Here is a 17455-nt window from a genome sequence, read left to right as displayed (position 1 = left end):
AAGAGAATGATCGAAGATATGTCTGAAGCATTAAGGCAACAACAGCAACAACCACTCCCACCTCTGCCAATGTTTGTTCCACCTCTGGCATAAGAGCATCAGGTGGACAATTGTACAATTACTTTGACAAAATAGTTTACGATGATGAAGCCACCATTGTTCTGGGGTGGAGTAGATCCTCTAACAAGCGAGACATGGGTTCTTGGCGTTGAGAAGTTGTTTGAAGTATTCCCATGCACTAATGCGCAAAAGGTTCAGTTGGTAGCATTTACTTTTGAGGGTGAGACCCGTAGATGGTGACCAAAAAGTATCTAAATTTGAAGGGTTGAAACAAGGTAACTAAACAGTAGTTAAGTATGAGGCATGTTTCACTGAGTTAGTAAGGTTTGCTCCACACATGGTCAATACTGATTACAAAAAGGCGAGGAAGTTTGAGGGTGGACTTTGGAATACAATATTAGAGAAAGTGAATGTTTTGAAACTACCAAAGTATATGGATGTTCTTGATAAAGCCTTAATGTCTAAAGCAAATTTGGCATCACATAACCGACCATTTGAATATAAGGGGAAACGACATGGTTTCTATTTGAATAAGGGATCATCGTCTTCAAAGAAGCAAAATCTAGGAACATCTAGTGCCTCTAATTAGACAAGAGATTCTGCAACAACTTGTAATGAGTATGGCAAGAAGCATCGGGGAGTTTGCTACCACACTTCTAGAGCATATTTAAGATGTAGTAAGATAGGGCACATAGTCAAAGATTGTCCCCAAAATGAACAAAGAAGTGGAAGGCCAACTGCTGGTTCGACTAGGTCCATTCCAATACAAAGAAATAATACTAGACCTACAGTTACAAGAAATACATTCAGAGAAGGGAGAGTTTTTACACTCGTCCCAAGTGATACATAAAATACCAAGGTCATTGTCTCAGGTACTCTTTTTATTTGCAACCAAGATGTTTATGTGCTAATTGATTTAGGTTCAACACATTCTTTTGTGTCTACTATATTAGCACATAGATTGAATACATCCATGGAATCACTACCTTATGTGTTATGTGTATCTGCTCCTTTTGGGGAATATGTTTTGTGTTCATTTGTATATCATGCTTGTGAAATTCTTATTGGGAATGCTATGCTACTTGTGGATTTGTTACCTCTTGACATAAGACACTTTAATGTGATTTTGGAAATGGACTGGTTGTCTAAGTATTATGCTACTATTGATTGTATGACAAAACGGGTTTTGTTTAGACCACTAGGATATGGTGAGTTTGTGTTTGAGGTTAATGGCGTAGTACCTCCACCCTACTTAATTTCAGAAATGAAAGTATGTAAACTACTTAAGAAAGGGTGTTAGGGTTATCTATATAGTATTTTGACTGTCTAATCTACAGATACTATGTTAGATGGTTTCTTGATAGTTAGAGAATTTCCAGACGTATTTCTAGAAGAATTGCTAGGGGAATTAGTTGATAGAGAGATTGAATTTACCATTGAGGTTATATTGGGTACTCAACCTACCTTGAAAACCCCGTATCAAATGTCAACAATTTGATTTGATAGAATTGAAAGATCAGTTGCAAGATTTGCTTGATAAAGGTTGTATCTGACCTAGCACTTCGCCATAGGGTGTCCTATTTGTGAAAAAGAAAGACGGAACTTTATGCTTGTGTATCGATTATCAGGAATTGAATAAGGTAACGATCAAGAACAAATACCCTTTGCCTTGTATTAATGATTTATTTGACTAGTAATAGGGTTCACAATTGTTTTTTTTAAAGATTGATTTGCAATCTAGGTACCATCAATTGAAAGTGAAAGCTGAAAATATTGAGAAAACTACATTCCGAACAACTGTTTGGAGTGACAAACGCACCCGCAACTTTTATGGACCTTATGAACCAAATATTTAAATCCTATCTTGATGAGTTTGTTGTGGTATTCATTGATGACATATTGATTTACTCGAAAAGTAAAGAAAAACATGGACAACATTTGAGAATTATTCTACAAACACTTTAGGGAGAAGAAATTATTTTCCAAATTAAGGAAATGTGAATTTTGATTGGATGAAGTTGTGTTTTTAGGGATTGTGATCAACAAGGATGGAATTTCAGTAAACTAGCAAAAGATTAAGGCGATTGTGAATTGGCCTCACTGACAAATGTGACGGAAGTCTGAAGTTTCATGGGGTTAGCTAGGTATTACAAAAGATTTGTAAAAAGACTTCTCAAAGATAGCTGTATCGCTCACCCAACTTACTCGAAAGGGACAACCGTTCAAATGGATAGATGAAAAAGAGTTTGTATTTCAAGAATTAAAAACAAGGCTAACCACAATACGGGGGCTTCTCAGCAATTAAAGCCTTAGGAGAAGAACTACTCGACTCATGATTTGGAATTGGCCGCCGTTGTATTTTCTTTGAAGATTTGGCACCTTTACCTTTATGGAGCGATATGTGAAGTCTACACCAACCATAAGAATTTGAATTACGCTGAACATGTGACAGGGGAGATTGTTAGATTTGATTAAAGACTATGATGGTAAAGCTAACACCGTAACCGATGCTTTGAGCAAAAAGTCAGCGGGAACTTAGCATGTTTGATCACTAAACATATAGAGTTACTGAAAGACTTAGAGAGATCTGAGATAGAAGTGGTGATTCATGAACAAAGCGAAATGTTGGCCACCAATTCAGTTCAACTGGTAATTATTAAAGAGATAAAGCAAAAGCAATTGGAGAATGAATTCCTCAAGAAAGTGTTTGATGAGATGGAATCAAAACGAAGACCGGGGTTTAATATTGAAAAAAAGTGTCAAAATTTCAACAAAGATTGTGTGTCCCTAATGAGCCCGACTTCAAATGAAGAATTTTAGAAGCAGCTCACAAGTCCAAGTTTGCAATGCATTTGGGCAACAATAAAATGTACCAAGATTTGAAGCAAAGTTACTAGTGGCCTAGCATGAAAAAGGAAATTGCAGATTATGTATCCAAATGACTTCAATGTTAGCAAGTTAAAGCCAAACATCAAAGGCCGGCGAGATTACTCCAGCCTCTCCCTATTCCGGAATGGAAATTGGAGTACATAACCATGGATTTTGTCATAGGTTTACCTCAGACACCTAGAGGTATGAACTCTATTTGGGTTATTATGGATAGGTTAACTAAATTTGCAAAATTTCTACCTGTGAGAACTATTTATAATACTTATAGACTAGCTACAATTTACATTGATGAGATTGTTAATTTGCATAGAGTTTCGGTATCCACTATTTTAGATATTCTTCAAAGAGCAATGGGAACAAAATTGAGGTTCAGTACCACTTTCCATCCGCAAACCGATGGGCAATCAGAAATAATTATTTAGACTTTAGAGGATATGTTTCGAATGTGTGCTTTGGATTTTTCTAGGAAGTTGGGAAACTTATTTGCCACTGACAAAATTTGCATACAACAATAGTTTCCAATCTAGCATTGGTATGGCATCGTATGAAGCCTTGCATGGTAGAAAAATGTAGATCTCTTGTGTGTTGGACAGAAGTTGGGGACAAGGTTTTGCTTGGTCCCGAGATTGTACAAGCAACTACTAAAAGGATTAAAGTCATTCAGCAAAGGCTCAAAACAGTACAAAGCTAATAAAAGAGTTATGTAGATCAGAGAAGAATGGCTCTTGAATATGATGCAGATGATCATCTGTTCATAAGGGTAATTCCAATGAAAGGTCAATCAAGGTTTGGCAAGAAAGGCCAATTAGCACCTCAATACGTTGGGTCATTTCAAATTTTGGAAAGGCTGGGTCCAGTTGCCTACCAAGTTGCTTTGCTGCCAACAATGGAACAAATGCACAACGTGTTTCATGTGTCGATGTTGAGGATCTATCTTCGAGATCCATTTCATGTTATTGATTATCATCGGATAGCTCTCAACAACAGCATAGAGTATGAGGAGAAACTGATCCAGATCATTGACCGACAAGTGAAACAATTAAGAAATAGAGCAATTCCTATGGTTAAGGTAGAATGGAATGAGCACTATGGCACAAAAGCAACTTGGGAGAAGGAAGATGAAATGAAGCAAAGTTATCCCAAATTGTTTTTGACATAAGGTAATGCAAGTTTAGAGGACCAAACTTCTTAAGGAGGGGAGAGAGAGAGAGAGAGAAAGAGACTATGACAACCCTACCTCGTATTATACTTATATCTGTTCAATTTTGAATGCTAATTATTCGTTTGATGAGTACTTGAATGCATATCTATCTGTCGTAGGAATATCTATTATAATTTCTGCTTTGAGTCTGAAATTGAAAGTCTTAATAACTTCATAAACCGAAATTGAATAGTTTAATAAGTAAGGTATAAATTTTAGAGCCAATGGAAAGTTTGATTAAAGTTTGACTCAGTTCAGAAAAATTAAGTTTTTATTAATTGACCTAAGCCTATTTAGTGAGCTTAATATTTAATTACCAACTTAAGCTAATCAAGCCTATATATATATATATTAAGGGATGAGTTTAGCTCATTTTGAGTTCAAGAAAATCTACTGACATTATATTTTAGAGAGAGAGAGAGAGAGAGAGTGAAGTCAATGAGAGCGATAGAAGTCAATGAGAGAGATAGAAGTGCTAAACTTGGAGAATTTGGCTAGAAGATTAAAGAATTGTAAAGTAGAGTTCAAGATTTTGCTTAACTGAGTACAATTGAAGACTCTAGGTATGTGATTAATCCTTAATTTATGAATTTAAGTCATTACGTACATGAATTCAAGAGATTATATGACTAAATATGAGAATTGAGATAAGGACGTTGAAATTAGAGTCAATTCATACATGCATGCATCATTTTGAGGAATTCAAATATTTTTTTGCTTGTTTTTGTTGTCTAAGTTTGAATTGGGAAATGTATCATACATTCATCTTTAATTTATAAAGTTTTGAGGATGAATTTCATGTTTTGTGAGTTTTGGAAAAGAGTATGAAGCTTAATTGTACATGCATGAGGATTTGAGTTTCAATTTTATGAAATTCTTGAAGTTTTGAGCTAAGGGTTTGAAATTGAGTACATGATTATGTTTTTGAAAGAGGTTCTAAGTGTTTTAAGGTTTTCAACAACCCATGCAAGTTTATGATTCAAAAATATGTGTTTTGAAGTTGTGTTCTAGAAATTTTAGAATCTGGTCTTACTGCTCAAGTGAACAATCCATCGTTCGAGCCCACATCTCATGCATCCAACATTTTTTCAGAAACATTCCACATAGGTCAAGTGACTAAGTTATTGCTCGAGCACACATGTCAGGCATCTAGTTGTTTTACTGAGTTTTACTTGGCTCAAGCTACCGTCGAGCCTAGATTCAGACCATCCAGTACTTTTGCAAACCATGTGGTCCACCTAAGTGACCAATATTGTGCTCGAGCGAAGTGCTCCGTTTCAACATGTTTTGAAAAGCCATGTTCTATCTACATTTTCATTCTTTTTCCTTTCTAAAGCATTCTTAGACATGAATTAAGCCTCCTAAATCAATCAATAAGTTAGAATGATACTTAAGAGAATTGAATAAGTTAAAGAATGATCCGGTTAAGCAATGTGATCCAATGTTTATATGTTATGAATTGTGTAGGTTCATTCGCAAGGACGTGTCTGTAACTCAATCATTGTGAGTAATATCTTAATAAAGATATTTTTACGTACATTATTTTCTAAGTGTTATCAATGTGGTGAGTTTTTCTAAATCTATGATTTTGTGCTATGAATGAGCCTTCTATCTATCCAATTCTTAAAAGATCTGTAAGTATGATTAACAAGAATAAAAGAATATGATGGATTCAACATCCTTCTGTATATTTGAAATGGACCCAAGGTCATTCTATACATGTGAATTAGACCCAAGGTCATTTTTTATGTTTGGTAAGATGGACCCAAGGTCGTTCCAAATATCTGGTAAGTCTGAATATCTGTTACGAGTTGACCAAATGGTCATTATACAGTTGTAAATGATTGGGCCTATGGTTGTTTCGATAATTTATGATCAATTCTATTCTGCACTTCTGTTATATGTTGGACCCGAGGTCATTTTGCAATCTATTAGACCCAAGGTCGTTCCATTATGAATTTTATATAATGTGGAAATGCTTATTTTATTTAAGAGAACTCATCCATATAATCTTTTTACTCTGATGTTATTCACTAGGCATTAGCTCACTCCATTTTATATATGTATGTAGGTGAGCAACGAGATGTTCAGCCCTAGTGAATCGATCAACTTTAACTAATTTTTTGTGAAATCTATCAAGGAGCACCTCACGAGCGAGGCGTTTGTTTTTTTAATCTTCTTCTTTCTTTTGTTAGTAATGTTTGACCATGGTTGTACTCAAGTTTTTGAGCTTTTGTATGATAATGATCGTGTCATGTGAATGGTCTTGGACTTGTATTATCTTTTTGTACGTAAATGGATGTAAGTTATTAACTAAATAAGATGTTTTTGTTTATGCCAAATATGCACAACTCTTTAGACAAAATTTGTTATTCTGCTTCCGCTTCTAGCCCCCATATAACTAAAAATGTTTTGAATTCTATCTGTGGTTGTAGGTAATCTCATGATTACTGGCTGGTTATGATCCCACCTCTAGGGGCAGTTTGGGTCGTGACACAATGCTTGTCTTTGTCAGGGTTCGAATTCGTCTATTGGAAGGTCTTGTGAGGTTCTGGCTTTAGGTTAGTCACAAAGTAGGGAACCGGTTGTTTGTTTTAATTATGGTCATGTAGGCCATGTTAGACATTTGTACACTATGCGTGTGAATTCTTCGGGTGTTTTTGTAGACGTGCCTGAATGTCCTGGGCTCCGCGCGTGAAAGACGCGAAATCCATTTTGTTCATTAGGCTCACTATAGTTCGGACTCAATGTCACGATTCTGAATCAAATCTCGCAAAGTGCAATGCAAGACCGATAAATCACCAATGAGTCCAAATCCGGCAAATCGTTTGGGAAAATTGATTTTTGTAAAGAAGTGCCAAACATGGACTGCTTTGCCAGATACAGAGTCGCCACCTAAATGTTTTATTTTGGAAAATTTAGGAAACTCTGACTCGTGCCTAAGGCCACGTGTCCATCATCACCAAAGTTGCCTCGGCTCGGGAACTTGGGTACGAGAGGGGAAAGTCCTGAAATGAGCACCCTCGCTCGCCCGATAAAAGATCCGCCTTTACTAACATGATATATTGTTTTTGAAAACACATGCGTTCTTATTCCGGTGTATTAGCCTATAATTACTATGTGATGCACACAGCATACAAGTATAGACTAGATCGCCTAAGTTAGAACAAAACATTTAATGTCTGTTTGTTTGAAAATGGTTTGAAGATGCTACTCGCAAGTAGGCTAAGACATGGATTTGCCACCCTCAAGTGGGCTTAAAACTCGCATTTCGATTAATTGTTCCAATTCAAGAAATCCAACCTTCATCCACAGGCATTCATGCAATTAAACACTTAAGCAGTTAGCCTCATGGCAAGCAAGCTATCATGGCAACACTCACACTCATGCAAGATGCTAAAGCATAAAAGCTTACCTAGTACTCCGAGCCAAAATAAGAAGCTAGTTAGTAATCATGCGTGATCCTAGTTCATGTTAAGATGGCTAATGCAACACATGCAAAAATGCAACTAGAAATAGGCTCGTCTATTCTAAGATGGCATATGAGATGCAACTGGATAACATGTATTCAAATTGGTATTGAAATACAATGCAGTTAGTATGATGTGCCGAGCCCGGTGCATGCAATACAAATGAATAAATGCAAACATGCGAGCATAAGTATGCTAATCAAAACATGACCTAGAACTAACCATCGTAAGCGGTTAAGAAAAAGGGAGAATGACGTGGGGTTGGAAGACATTCACACACTCACGCACACTTATTACAACATTCGCCCTCTCGCCGGAGGGTCTGAATGAATACGCTAAGCTAGCTATCCTAAGCTATTCTAATTAATCTAATAATCTAATTAGACTAATTATTACATCACAAAACTAATTTAACAAATTAATTAAGTTACAAATTCAAGCTAATTAAAAAAATAAAGCTTTAAACTAAGCTGCTCCAGCTCTGTTTAAAAATGCATGCATGCATTCGGTTTTTTGCCCTGAAAAGCTATCTGATTGCTCTCTTGAGGCTCTGTCTGTAGGGTTTCCTTGAGAAGTAGCTACTGAATCTTACCAAAACAGTGCTGGGGAGTGCACCAATGGCCTGCCGGCCATGAGGAGCTGCTGCCGACCCTCCTGCGGCCAAAGATGCACACTGCTGGCCATCAACAATGCACTGCCAGCCAACAATGAGGGGGTGCCAGCCACTGGTGTGGTATGACTCCAAGCTGTAGCAAAACACAAAATAGAGGAAATGGAGGGTCTCCCAAGGGTATGTACGCACTATGCCAGTCCATATCACCTCAAAACATCGAGGGAGAGGCATAATCGAATCCAAGACCATCAATCACGCATCTCGATGCATGATGGCCAAAGATCCGACTTGTGCAAATTTCAATGTAAAATGAATGCACAAAAACACATAAATGCCTAGAACTCTATCATGCATCGTCAAGAGCGTCAGCAACCGAGAATTGAGGCACGTTTCATCACTTCAAGTATGAAACGTCCCTCGTTTCTCGTGTTTGGCTTAACACCCAAGCCAAACACAGTGCAATGCATGCAACATGGAGATGCCATGCAATGCAACATAAGCATGCCAAATGTAATGTAACAAGCATGCAAAATGCAAAGTACCAAGCATGCAACAACATGCAAAAATCATGCAATGCGACAACATGCAAAATGAAATAAGCATGCAACAACATGCAAGACAAGCATGCAACAACATGCAAAGATGGACTTAAACCAAAATGGAAAGACCTCAATCATGCCCAAATCCGTGGCCAAAATGATGAAATGATGGCATGAAATGCAAAGCAAAGCATGCACATGTAATGGCCTATCACCTAGGCATAAGAGCACAACTCTCAAGAGTGCTCAAAGGGTGAAAAGAATGCAAGTGTGACAACACTATAGGCCCTGAAATCATGCATGGAATGGTGCCAAACCACTCCAACAAGACAAGCATAGCATGCAAGGAAGCTTAAAGCTTGAAACTAGCAAAGGGAATTAAACTATGGCCATGCAAAGCAAGCCTCAAAGGAGCAATGGCATCCAAAATAGTCCCAAGGCAGGTCAAGGTGAGACTAAAAGCATGCTGAAATGGAGCCCATACATGCTTAACAAACATGCTACTTCATGAGGCATATAAGGCTAGTTTGCAAGAATTACACTACAAGTGTATGAAGCATTCATAAGTTGACCAAACCAGCCATAGACAGAGTTAAGGAAGGCCCTAAAAGTCACAAAAAGGTGCCTGAACTAAGCCTCAAAATGGTAGAAACACATGCTCATTTGATAGGCCAATAAGGCATACAAACAAGAGAAGAGGATGGGGGACAACCCCCACCCATTTGGGACCTCAAAACAGAGTTTTTACCACTGAAAATCCTCTGGATTTCAGTGGTTAAAAGGCCACAAAAAGTTGTTTTGAAAGGCCTTAAAAGATGGCTCAAGCCAAATAAGGCTTAAACCAACATTTTTAGGACTGAAAATTAGACCTTTCTCAGTTCAAAACCAAGCCAAAAACAGTTTGCAAATGTGGTAAAACAAGCATGCAAAGTAAAGGTTCAAAAGAGCAAGTGCTTACCCTTGAAGCACCTTGGAGCTCAACAGCAAAACCAGCCAAAATCTGAGCCAAACAACCTTAAATCAGCCCAAAAATAGGTTCCAAGAGACCTCAAGCCAATGGTGATCAACTCTTCTCAAGGGTTGATGGGTTGAAAATGGTTGTATGCAAGCCTTCTAGCACAAATGCTCAAGCGAAGATTGTAGAGAGAGGGGTTCTAGTGAGAGAGCCTCACAAGCCTTTGTCAAAATGTTCTAACCCTTCAATATGATAGATTTGGCCTTGATATATAGCAAAAACAAGAGCATGGGTCGAAAATATCTCAAGAGAGACAGCTGGAGCAAGCTGGAGCAAAATATCTATTGAAATCTGCTTTCTGGCATCTGTGGCCGGCACCTTATCATTGTTGGCCAGCAAGGGATCACTTTTGGATGGCATAGAGCCGGCATTGTCCATTCATGGCCGGCATAATCCCATAAGGTCCGGCAGCAAAAATCAGTCCTAGTCCCCGACTTGAAGCCCCGAAAGTAAGCTTTTCAGGTCATTCTTGATGCCTAACTCCTTCACCTGGATGCCTTTTCAGGTCATTCTTGTGTGCAAATTGAAGCCCCGGAAGTAAGCTTTCCAATGGTGGAAGCCTTGCATCAAAATTCCAAGTGTGCTAAGAGATATCCCTCTTTTAGTGAAGACTGCTTAGTTTCAGTCCAACCGGATTGATAAATTCCAATAACCATATATCTCCCATCCAGACTCGGCTTGAGGAGATTCTTGAGTGCAAAATGAAGCCCCGGAAGTCTTCTTTCCAATGGTGGTGGCCTCATAGCTGAAATCCAAGTGTGCAAACGAATAGGCTTGATTCAGCAACGGTTGCTCGACTCTCTCTTAACGATTCATACCCAACTCCTTCCCCAACTGGGTTTCTTCCCTCTTCTCCTCTTTTCTTCAACTCCAAACCCCTAATCAAGGTGTGTTGAAAGATTTTTTCAAAAGAGTTCATCTCTCCTTCATTCATTTCCACTTTGTCCTCGCTCGGTTTACCGAAAAGCGCAACATTTAACAAAATGCGAGCGTCGTAACATCGTAGGAACCTATTTTCAAAAATGTTTTGAAAGAGAGGGTTTTAAGGTCTAAAAACCATTCAAAATAGCTCTGGTCCAAAATGGGGTGCGAGGTTAGGATTTGACTCTCCTCTTGTCAAAGAAACCGAACCTTTGCATTGCATAGCCTACATCACTAAGTAAGCCATCAGTAACGCCCAAGTCTTAAGGGCGGTCAAAAATGGGGTGTCTAAAGTTGTCCCTCTTTCCCCTCTTTGACAGAGCTCGAAAGTCATGAAATGACGTGAATGAATGTCAAAGCCTAGAGATGACCCATTTTTGACAAGGCCTAAGACTTGGACAAACAAACAAGAAAACAATATAGATGCGCTCACAGGCTGGGGCAAAATGCAAATGACATGCATAATACAGAACATAACTTATGATTATGCAAAGAGGGCTATAAAGGAACATTATGCAAATGTTATGCAAAGAAATGCTACAACAAACTCATACACAAGCAAGTAAGTAAACACGTCATGCGCGGGAATTACAAACCGAACTACATTTCATGCAAAAAGGATGTAAGAAAATTATGCAATCTTAGTGAACGTCTGATACATACACGAAGTAAGCATGTGTGATAGATACACAAAGTGAACATGTGTGATAAATACACAAAGTGAGCATGCGTGATAGATACACAGGGCGAACGTGTGATAGATACACAAAGTGAGCTTGTGTGATAGATACATAAAGCAAACCTGTGATAGATACACAAAGTGAGCATGTGTGGTAGATAAACAAAGCGAACGAAGTGTGATAGATAAACTAAGTGAACATGTGTGATAGATACACAAAAGTGAACAAAGTGTGATAGATACACTAAGTGAACATGTGTGATAGATACACAAAGGGTGAACGAAGTGTGATAGATACAAAAAAAGGTGAACACAAACTGTGATAGATGCACTAAGTGAACAAAGTGTGATGGATACACAAAAGGTGAACACAAAGTGAGATAGATGCAGTAAGTGAACAAAGTGTGATGGATACACTAAGGTGAACACAAAGTGTGGTGAACACAAAGTGTGATAGATGCACTAAGTGAACAAAGTGTGATGGATACACAAAAGGTGAACACAGAGTGTGATAGATGCACTAAGTGAACAAAGTGTGGTGGATACACAAAGGTGAACACAGAGTGTGATAGATGCACTAAGTGAACAAAGTGTGATGGATACACAAAGTGTAATAGATGCACTAAGTGAACAAAGTGTGATGGATACACAAAGGTGAACACAAAGTGTGATAGATGCACTATGTGAACAAAGTGTGATGGATGTGAACACAAAGTGTGATAGATGCACTAAGTGAACAAAGTGTGATGGATACACTAAAGTGAACACATAGTGTGATAGATGCACTAAGTGAACAAAGTGTGATGGATACACAAAAGGTGAACACAGAGTGTGATAGATGCACTAAGTGAACAAAGTGTGGTGGATACACAAAGGTGAACACAGAGTGTGATAGATACACTAAGTGAACAAAGTGTGATGGATACACAAAGTGTGATAGATGCACTAAGTGAACAAAGTGTGATGGATACACAAAGGTGAACGCAAAGTGTGATAGATGCACTAAGTGAACAAAGTGTGATGGATACACAAAGGTGAACACAAAGTATGATAGATGCACTAAGTGAACAAAGTGTGATGGATACACTAAAGTGAACACAAAGTGTGATAGATGCACTAAGTGAACAAAGTGTGATGGATACACAAAAGGTGAACACAAAATGTGATAGATTTACTAAGTGAACAAAGTGTGATGGATACACAAAGGTGAACACAAAGTGTGATAAATGCACTATATGAAGAAAGTGTGTTAGATACACTAAAGCAAATGAAGTGTGATGGATACACTAAAGCAAATGAAGTGTGATGGATACACTAAAGTAAATGAAGTGTGATTGATACCTAAGTGAAGAGAGTGTGATTGATACACAAAGTGAATGAAGTGTGATGGATACACTAAAGTAAATGAAGTGTGATGGATACACTAAAGTAAATAGAGTGTGATCGATACACTATAGTAAATGAAGTGTGATTGATACACTAAGTGAAGAGAGTGTGATTGATACACTAAGTGAATGACGTGTGATTGATACACTATATGAAGAAAGTGTTAGATACACTACGTGAATATGTGCGATAGATACACAAAAGCAAGAATGTGTGTGATAGATACACAAAAGTGAGAATGTGTGTGATAGATACACAAAACGAGAATGTGTGTGATAGATACACAAAATGAGAATGTGTGTGATAGATACACAAAACATAATCAATCTTAAACAGAACTTTTCTGAATGAACCGTACATCCAATATCGCCTGGTTGCGCTAGCTTCAAATGAACCGTACATACAATATCGTGCATGTACGAGAAAGAAACTTGATAGGTACAATGCAAACACAATGCATGATGTTTAAGGAATGCAATAAACAAACACAACGGCGCTTTAGAAAGCACCTCAGGAGATGAGTGGCGATGAACCACTCTACTCGGACGGGGATCTCCCCTTGTGTTCCTCGAACACTTACCTTCAACTCACAGTACAAAGGTTTCGAAATGCTGACAAGGGGTAACTTCTACATGTAGAAGCCGCGGATACCGATTTTCTTCCCGGCCATATTCACAACTTTCCCTATTCTCCAACGGGGTGACAGACTAGGCTGGTTCAGTATCCAGAATTGAGGGTGCATACACATGCTATCTCAACCTATGGGGCTTCCATACAGATTTTAAGCTGGGGATACACCCCTGGGTATTTAAACCAGACTTTAGTCTCGAAAATCCCAAACCTTTGCATTCTAGGCAACAGCCATTCGAACTCTAGTTTTCACTATCGCAGTTGGTCTCCTAGGAACTCATTGCAAACACAGCCAAGATGCCTCTGGCAAAGACTGGTACTCAGGGAGAGCACTTCTGATCGCAATTCTGGCTTTCAAGCAGGCTTGAACTTGAGCTTGAGCTAGAGGCACACTCATACTTTGGAGCATTAACAAGACCTGAGGAGCTATATCCAGAGTATAATCATGGAAATTGCTGAAGTCGAAACAAACTCAGATGCCCGACATTTTCCCTCTTTTCTTTTGCTTTGCAGTCTGGAACCTATATAGCTTCAGATAGGTCCTAGTTTTACTGTTCTCACATGACCTGGGTTTAACCCTGCAGTTTTATGAAAGAACAAATCACGTTTTGCACAAATGTGGAGAATGGCACAGCACTCTGAGCACAAAACGATTTTATTCTTGAATTTGAAAATGAGAAACGAGTTCTTAACTGGGTATTGAGCCTACGACTGACCACAGCAAAAACGACCCAACAACGGAAAACGAAGACAAAACAACCTAAACACAAACATAAATACTTGAAACGACTCAAAACAAGAATCGAGACAAACAAAAACACACACACAACACTCAAAAGTGTTTGAAAGGCGAGAGATCTCTCGATTGGTGGGGAGCTGTAGACGTCCCCGAACGTCCCGGGAAAAATCCCGTTTTGTTCATTTGGGCTCACTACAGTTCAGGACTCAATGTCACCGTCCTGTATCTAATCTCGCATAGTGCAATGCAAGACCGCTGAACCATCAAAGAGTCCAAATCCGGCAAATCGTTTTGAAATTTTGATTTTTAGAAAGAAGTGCCAAACATGGACTACTTTGCCAGATACAGAGTCGCCACCTAAAAATTTTATTTTGGGGGGATTTAGAAAACCCTGGCTCATTGCCTAAGGCCACGTGTCCGTCATCACCAAAGTTGCCTCGGCTTGGGAACTTGGGTACGATTGGGGAAGATCACTTCGTGAGCACCCCCGCTCACCCGATCAAAGATCGGCCTCTACTAACCATGATATCGAGTTTTGAAAACATTATATGCTCTTATTCCGGTTATTAGCCAAGAATTACTATGTGATGCACACAACATACAAGTATAGACTAGATTACCTAAGTTGGAACAAAGCATCGCATATCCGTTTGTTTTTGAAAATGGATTGAAGTTTGCTACTCGCAAGTAGGCTAAAACATAGGTTTCGACAAATTATTCCAGCTCAAGCAACCCGACCTTCACCCACAGGCATTCAGGCAGTTATATCACGTAAGCACATAGCCTCATAGTAAGCATGCTATCATGGTAGTCACTTACACGCATGCAAGGATGCTAAAGCATAAACACTTACCGAGTACTCCGAGCCAAAGAAAAAAGCTAATTAGAAAACATGCATGAATCCTAACTATGCTGAGATGGCTAATGCAACACATGCAAAATGCAACTAGAATAGGCTCAGCCAAGCTAAGAATGGCATGTGGAATGCGACAACTCGATACACGTATTCAAGTTGGAATTGAAATACTTATGCAGTTAGTATGATGCGCCGAGCCCGGTGCATGCAATACAGATGAATGATGCAAACATGCGAGCATAAGTATGCTAATTGAAACATGCCCTAAACTAACCATCAAAAGCTAATAAATAAAAGGGAGAAAGACGTGGGGTTGGAAGACATTCACACACGCACGCACACTTATTACAACATCGCCCTCTCGACGGAGGGTCCGAAAGAATAATACAAACCAAATAAATAATTAACTACTCTAGCTAATTAATTATTACAGACCCTTAATTAATTAAAAAACTAATTACGAAAAATAAACTAAGTATGAAATTCAAAAGGCCGTCGTAGCTCCGCCTCAAAATGATTGGATGACGCATGCTCAATTCGTCTTGCTCGGAAACCCGTTGCCATGCCTCTGTTGCCTCTGTTTGCACTGTTCTGCACCTCTGATAATTGTGAAAATCCTAAGGTTGCTTCTGAACCACTCCCTGGACACTTTGGGATGCCACCGGCCGAGAGAAAACAACACCGGCCATGGAAGTATGGTCATCGACCAAAAATGGGATCACCGGCACTATTTTGGTAGTCGGCCGGCACTGAAAGTTGCCGACCGACCATTTCCTCCTGCAGAACATTGGTTTTGCTGCAACAGAGGACATATAGAACATGGCGATGCATTTTCAAAGCAATTTATGCACCACCACCCTCCTCAGCATGTTTGAGACTTAGAGGAGCATGGTTCTCGACGCTCGGGCCATCAATCACGCATTTCGATGCATATGGCCCAAGGTGCCAAGTGTGCATTTCAATATGGAATGAAATGCAACAAAACTAATGAATGCTACACACTCTATCATGTTGGATCAAGAGTGTCGGCGACCGAGGATTAAGGTACGTTTCGTCACTCCGAGTACGAACGTCCCTCATTCCTCATGTTTGGTTTGACACCCCAAACCAAACATAATGCAATGTATGTATGCCATATACAATGCAAAGCATGTAATCAATGCAATGCAACATGGAAATGTAAGGCAATGTAACATGAGTATGTCAAATACAATGTGATGCAACTTAACATGCAATCATCATGGCAATGCAACAAGTATGCAATACTACAATGCAACCTAGGCATGGGAATACAAAAAGTCATATTCATGCAACAATGATACCAACCATAAGGATGCGACAGCATGCAATGCGGTAAGCCTACAACAATACATAAATGCATGATCCATGGACTTACACTAAGGATGGATAGGCCTCAGCCATGTCCAAAACAGTGGCCATAGTGCCAAAAAATGATGGGCAAAACACACCCAAACATGCACAAGTGAAGGTCCAATACTTAGGCATGAAAAGAGTTGACTCTCAAGCACATTAAGAAGAGACAAATATGGACAAATCACAAGCATGACAAGCTCTAAAAATGCGTAAAGGATGATGCCAAATCAACCAAGCCATGCAAGTAAGGCATGCAACAAAGCCCAAAACTCAAGACTAAGGAAGGGGTTCAAACCATGGCCATATCAACCAAGCCCCAAAGAGCCAAGATGACTTAAAATAGTCCCAGGGCAGACCAAAATAAGGCTAAAACATGCAAGGGATGAGGCCAAAACATGCTAGGAAATGGGTGCAAAAATGAGGGACATTCAAAGCCACAAAGAGGGCACTCCACTACAACTACCTTAACCACACATGGCACAGATTATTCAAAGAAAGACAGAGCTATAATATGCCAAAAGGAGTCCCAAAACCCACTGATATGGCAGTCCAAGGACTTAAACAAAGAGGCATGCACAATGACCTATTTTAAGACATAAAAGAACAACTCTTCAAACCTTTGAAAGGATGGTGAATGCAAGCATACAAGCATGGTACATGGACTGAAATAGCATGATAAATGATTCCAAATCACTGAAATGGCCCAAGTGAAGCATGCTCATGATTCATACACTCAAAGCTAACAAGCTAGGATACATGGTGGCTATACAAAACATGGCAAACATGACTAAATAAGCACCAAACAGGGCTTAAACATGTCGCAACATGGCTAAAAGCTTCATGAAGTCAAGCCAAAACATGCAAGCATGATGATCTAAATGCATGGTACATGTTGTGACAATAGAGTGGATTACAAAGCAAGTGCATGATGCATACAATAGGCCATCGAACCAACATGAAACAGAGGTCTAACATGATAAACTAACACAAATACCCTCTAAAATGGAACTAAATAAGGCTATGCAAATATGCTACCTTTATGAGCCCTAAATGCAAGCAAATGAGTCGCAAGGGGAGAGGGGT

The 17455-nt window shown here is 39.0% G+C and overlaps 1 protein-coding gene across 1 annotated transcript; it reads left to right on the top strand.

Moving 5' to 3' along the window:
* The first annotated feature begins 3667 nt into the window (after positions 1–3667).
* LOC145797885 (uncharacterized) lies at positions 3668–4108 on the top strand. The gene has a single exon (XM_082885319.1). The coding sequence runs from the start codon at positions 3668–3670 to the stop codon at positions 4106–4108; it is 441 nt and encodes a 146-aa protein (XP_082741445.1).
* The last annotated feature ends 13347 nt before the right edge of the window (positions 4109–17455 follow it).

The sequence above is a fragment of the Camellia sinensis genome, chromosome 8, assembly GCF_055761805.1.
Source record: "Camellia sinensis isolate YWXY chromosome 8, ASM5576180v1, whole genome shotgun sequence".
NCBI classification, from domain to species: Eukaryota; Viridiplantae; Streptophyta; class Magnoliopsida; order Ericales; family Theaceae; genus Camellia; species Camellia sinensis.
The sequence above is the reverse complement of the archived record's forward strand: the minus strand, read 5'-3'. Positions and strand labels throughout refer to the sequence as shown.

Excerpts from the sequence above, each read along its gene's own strand:
- LOC145797885 (XM_082885319.1), top strand. The coding sequence starts at position 3,668 with ATGGCTCTTGAATATGATGCAGATGATCATCTGTTCATAAGGGTAATT.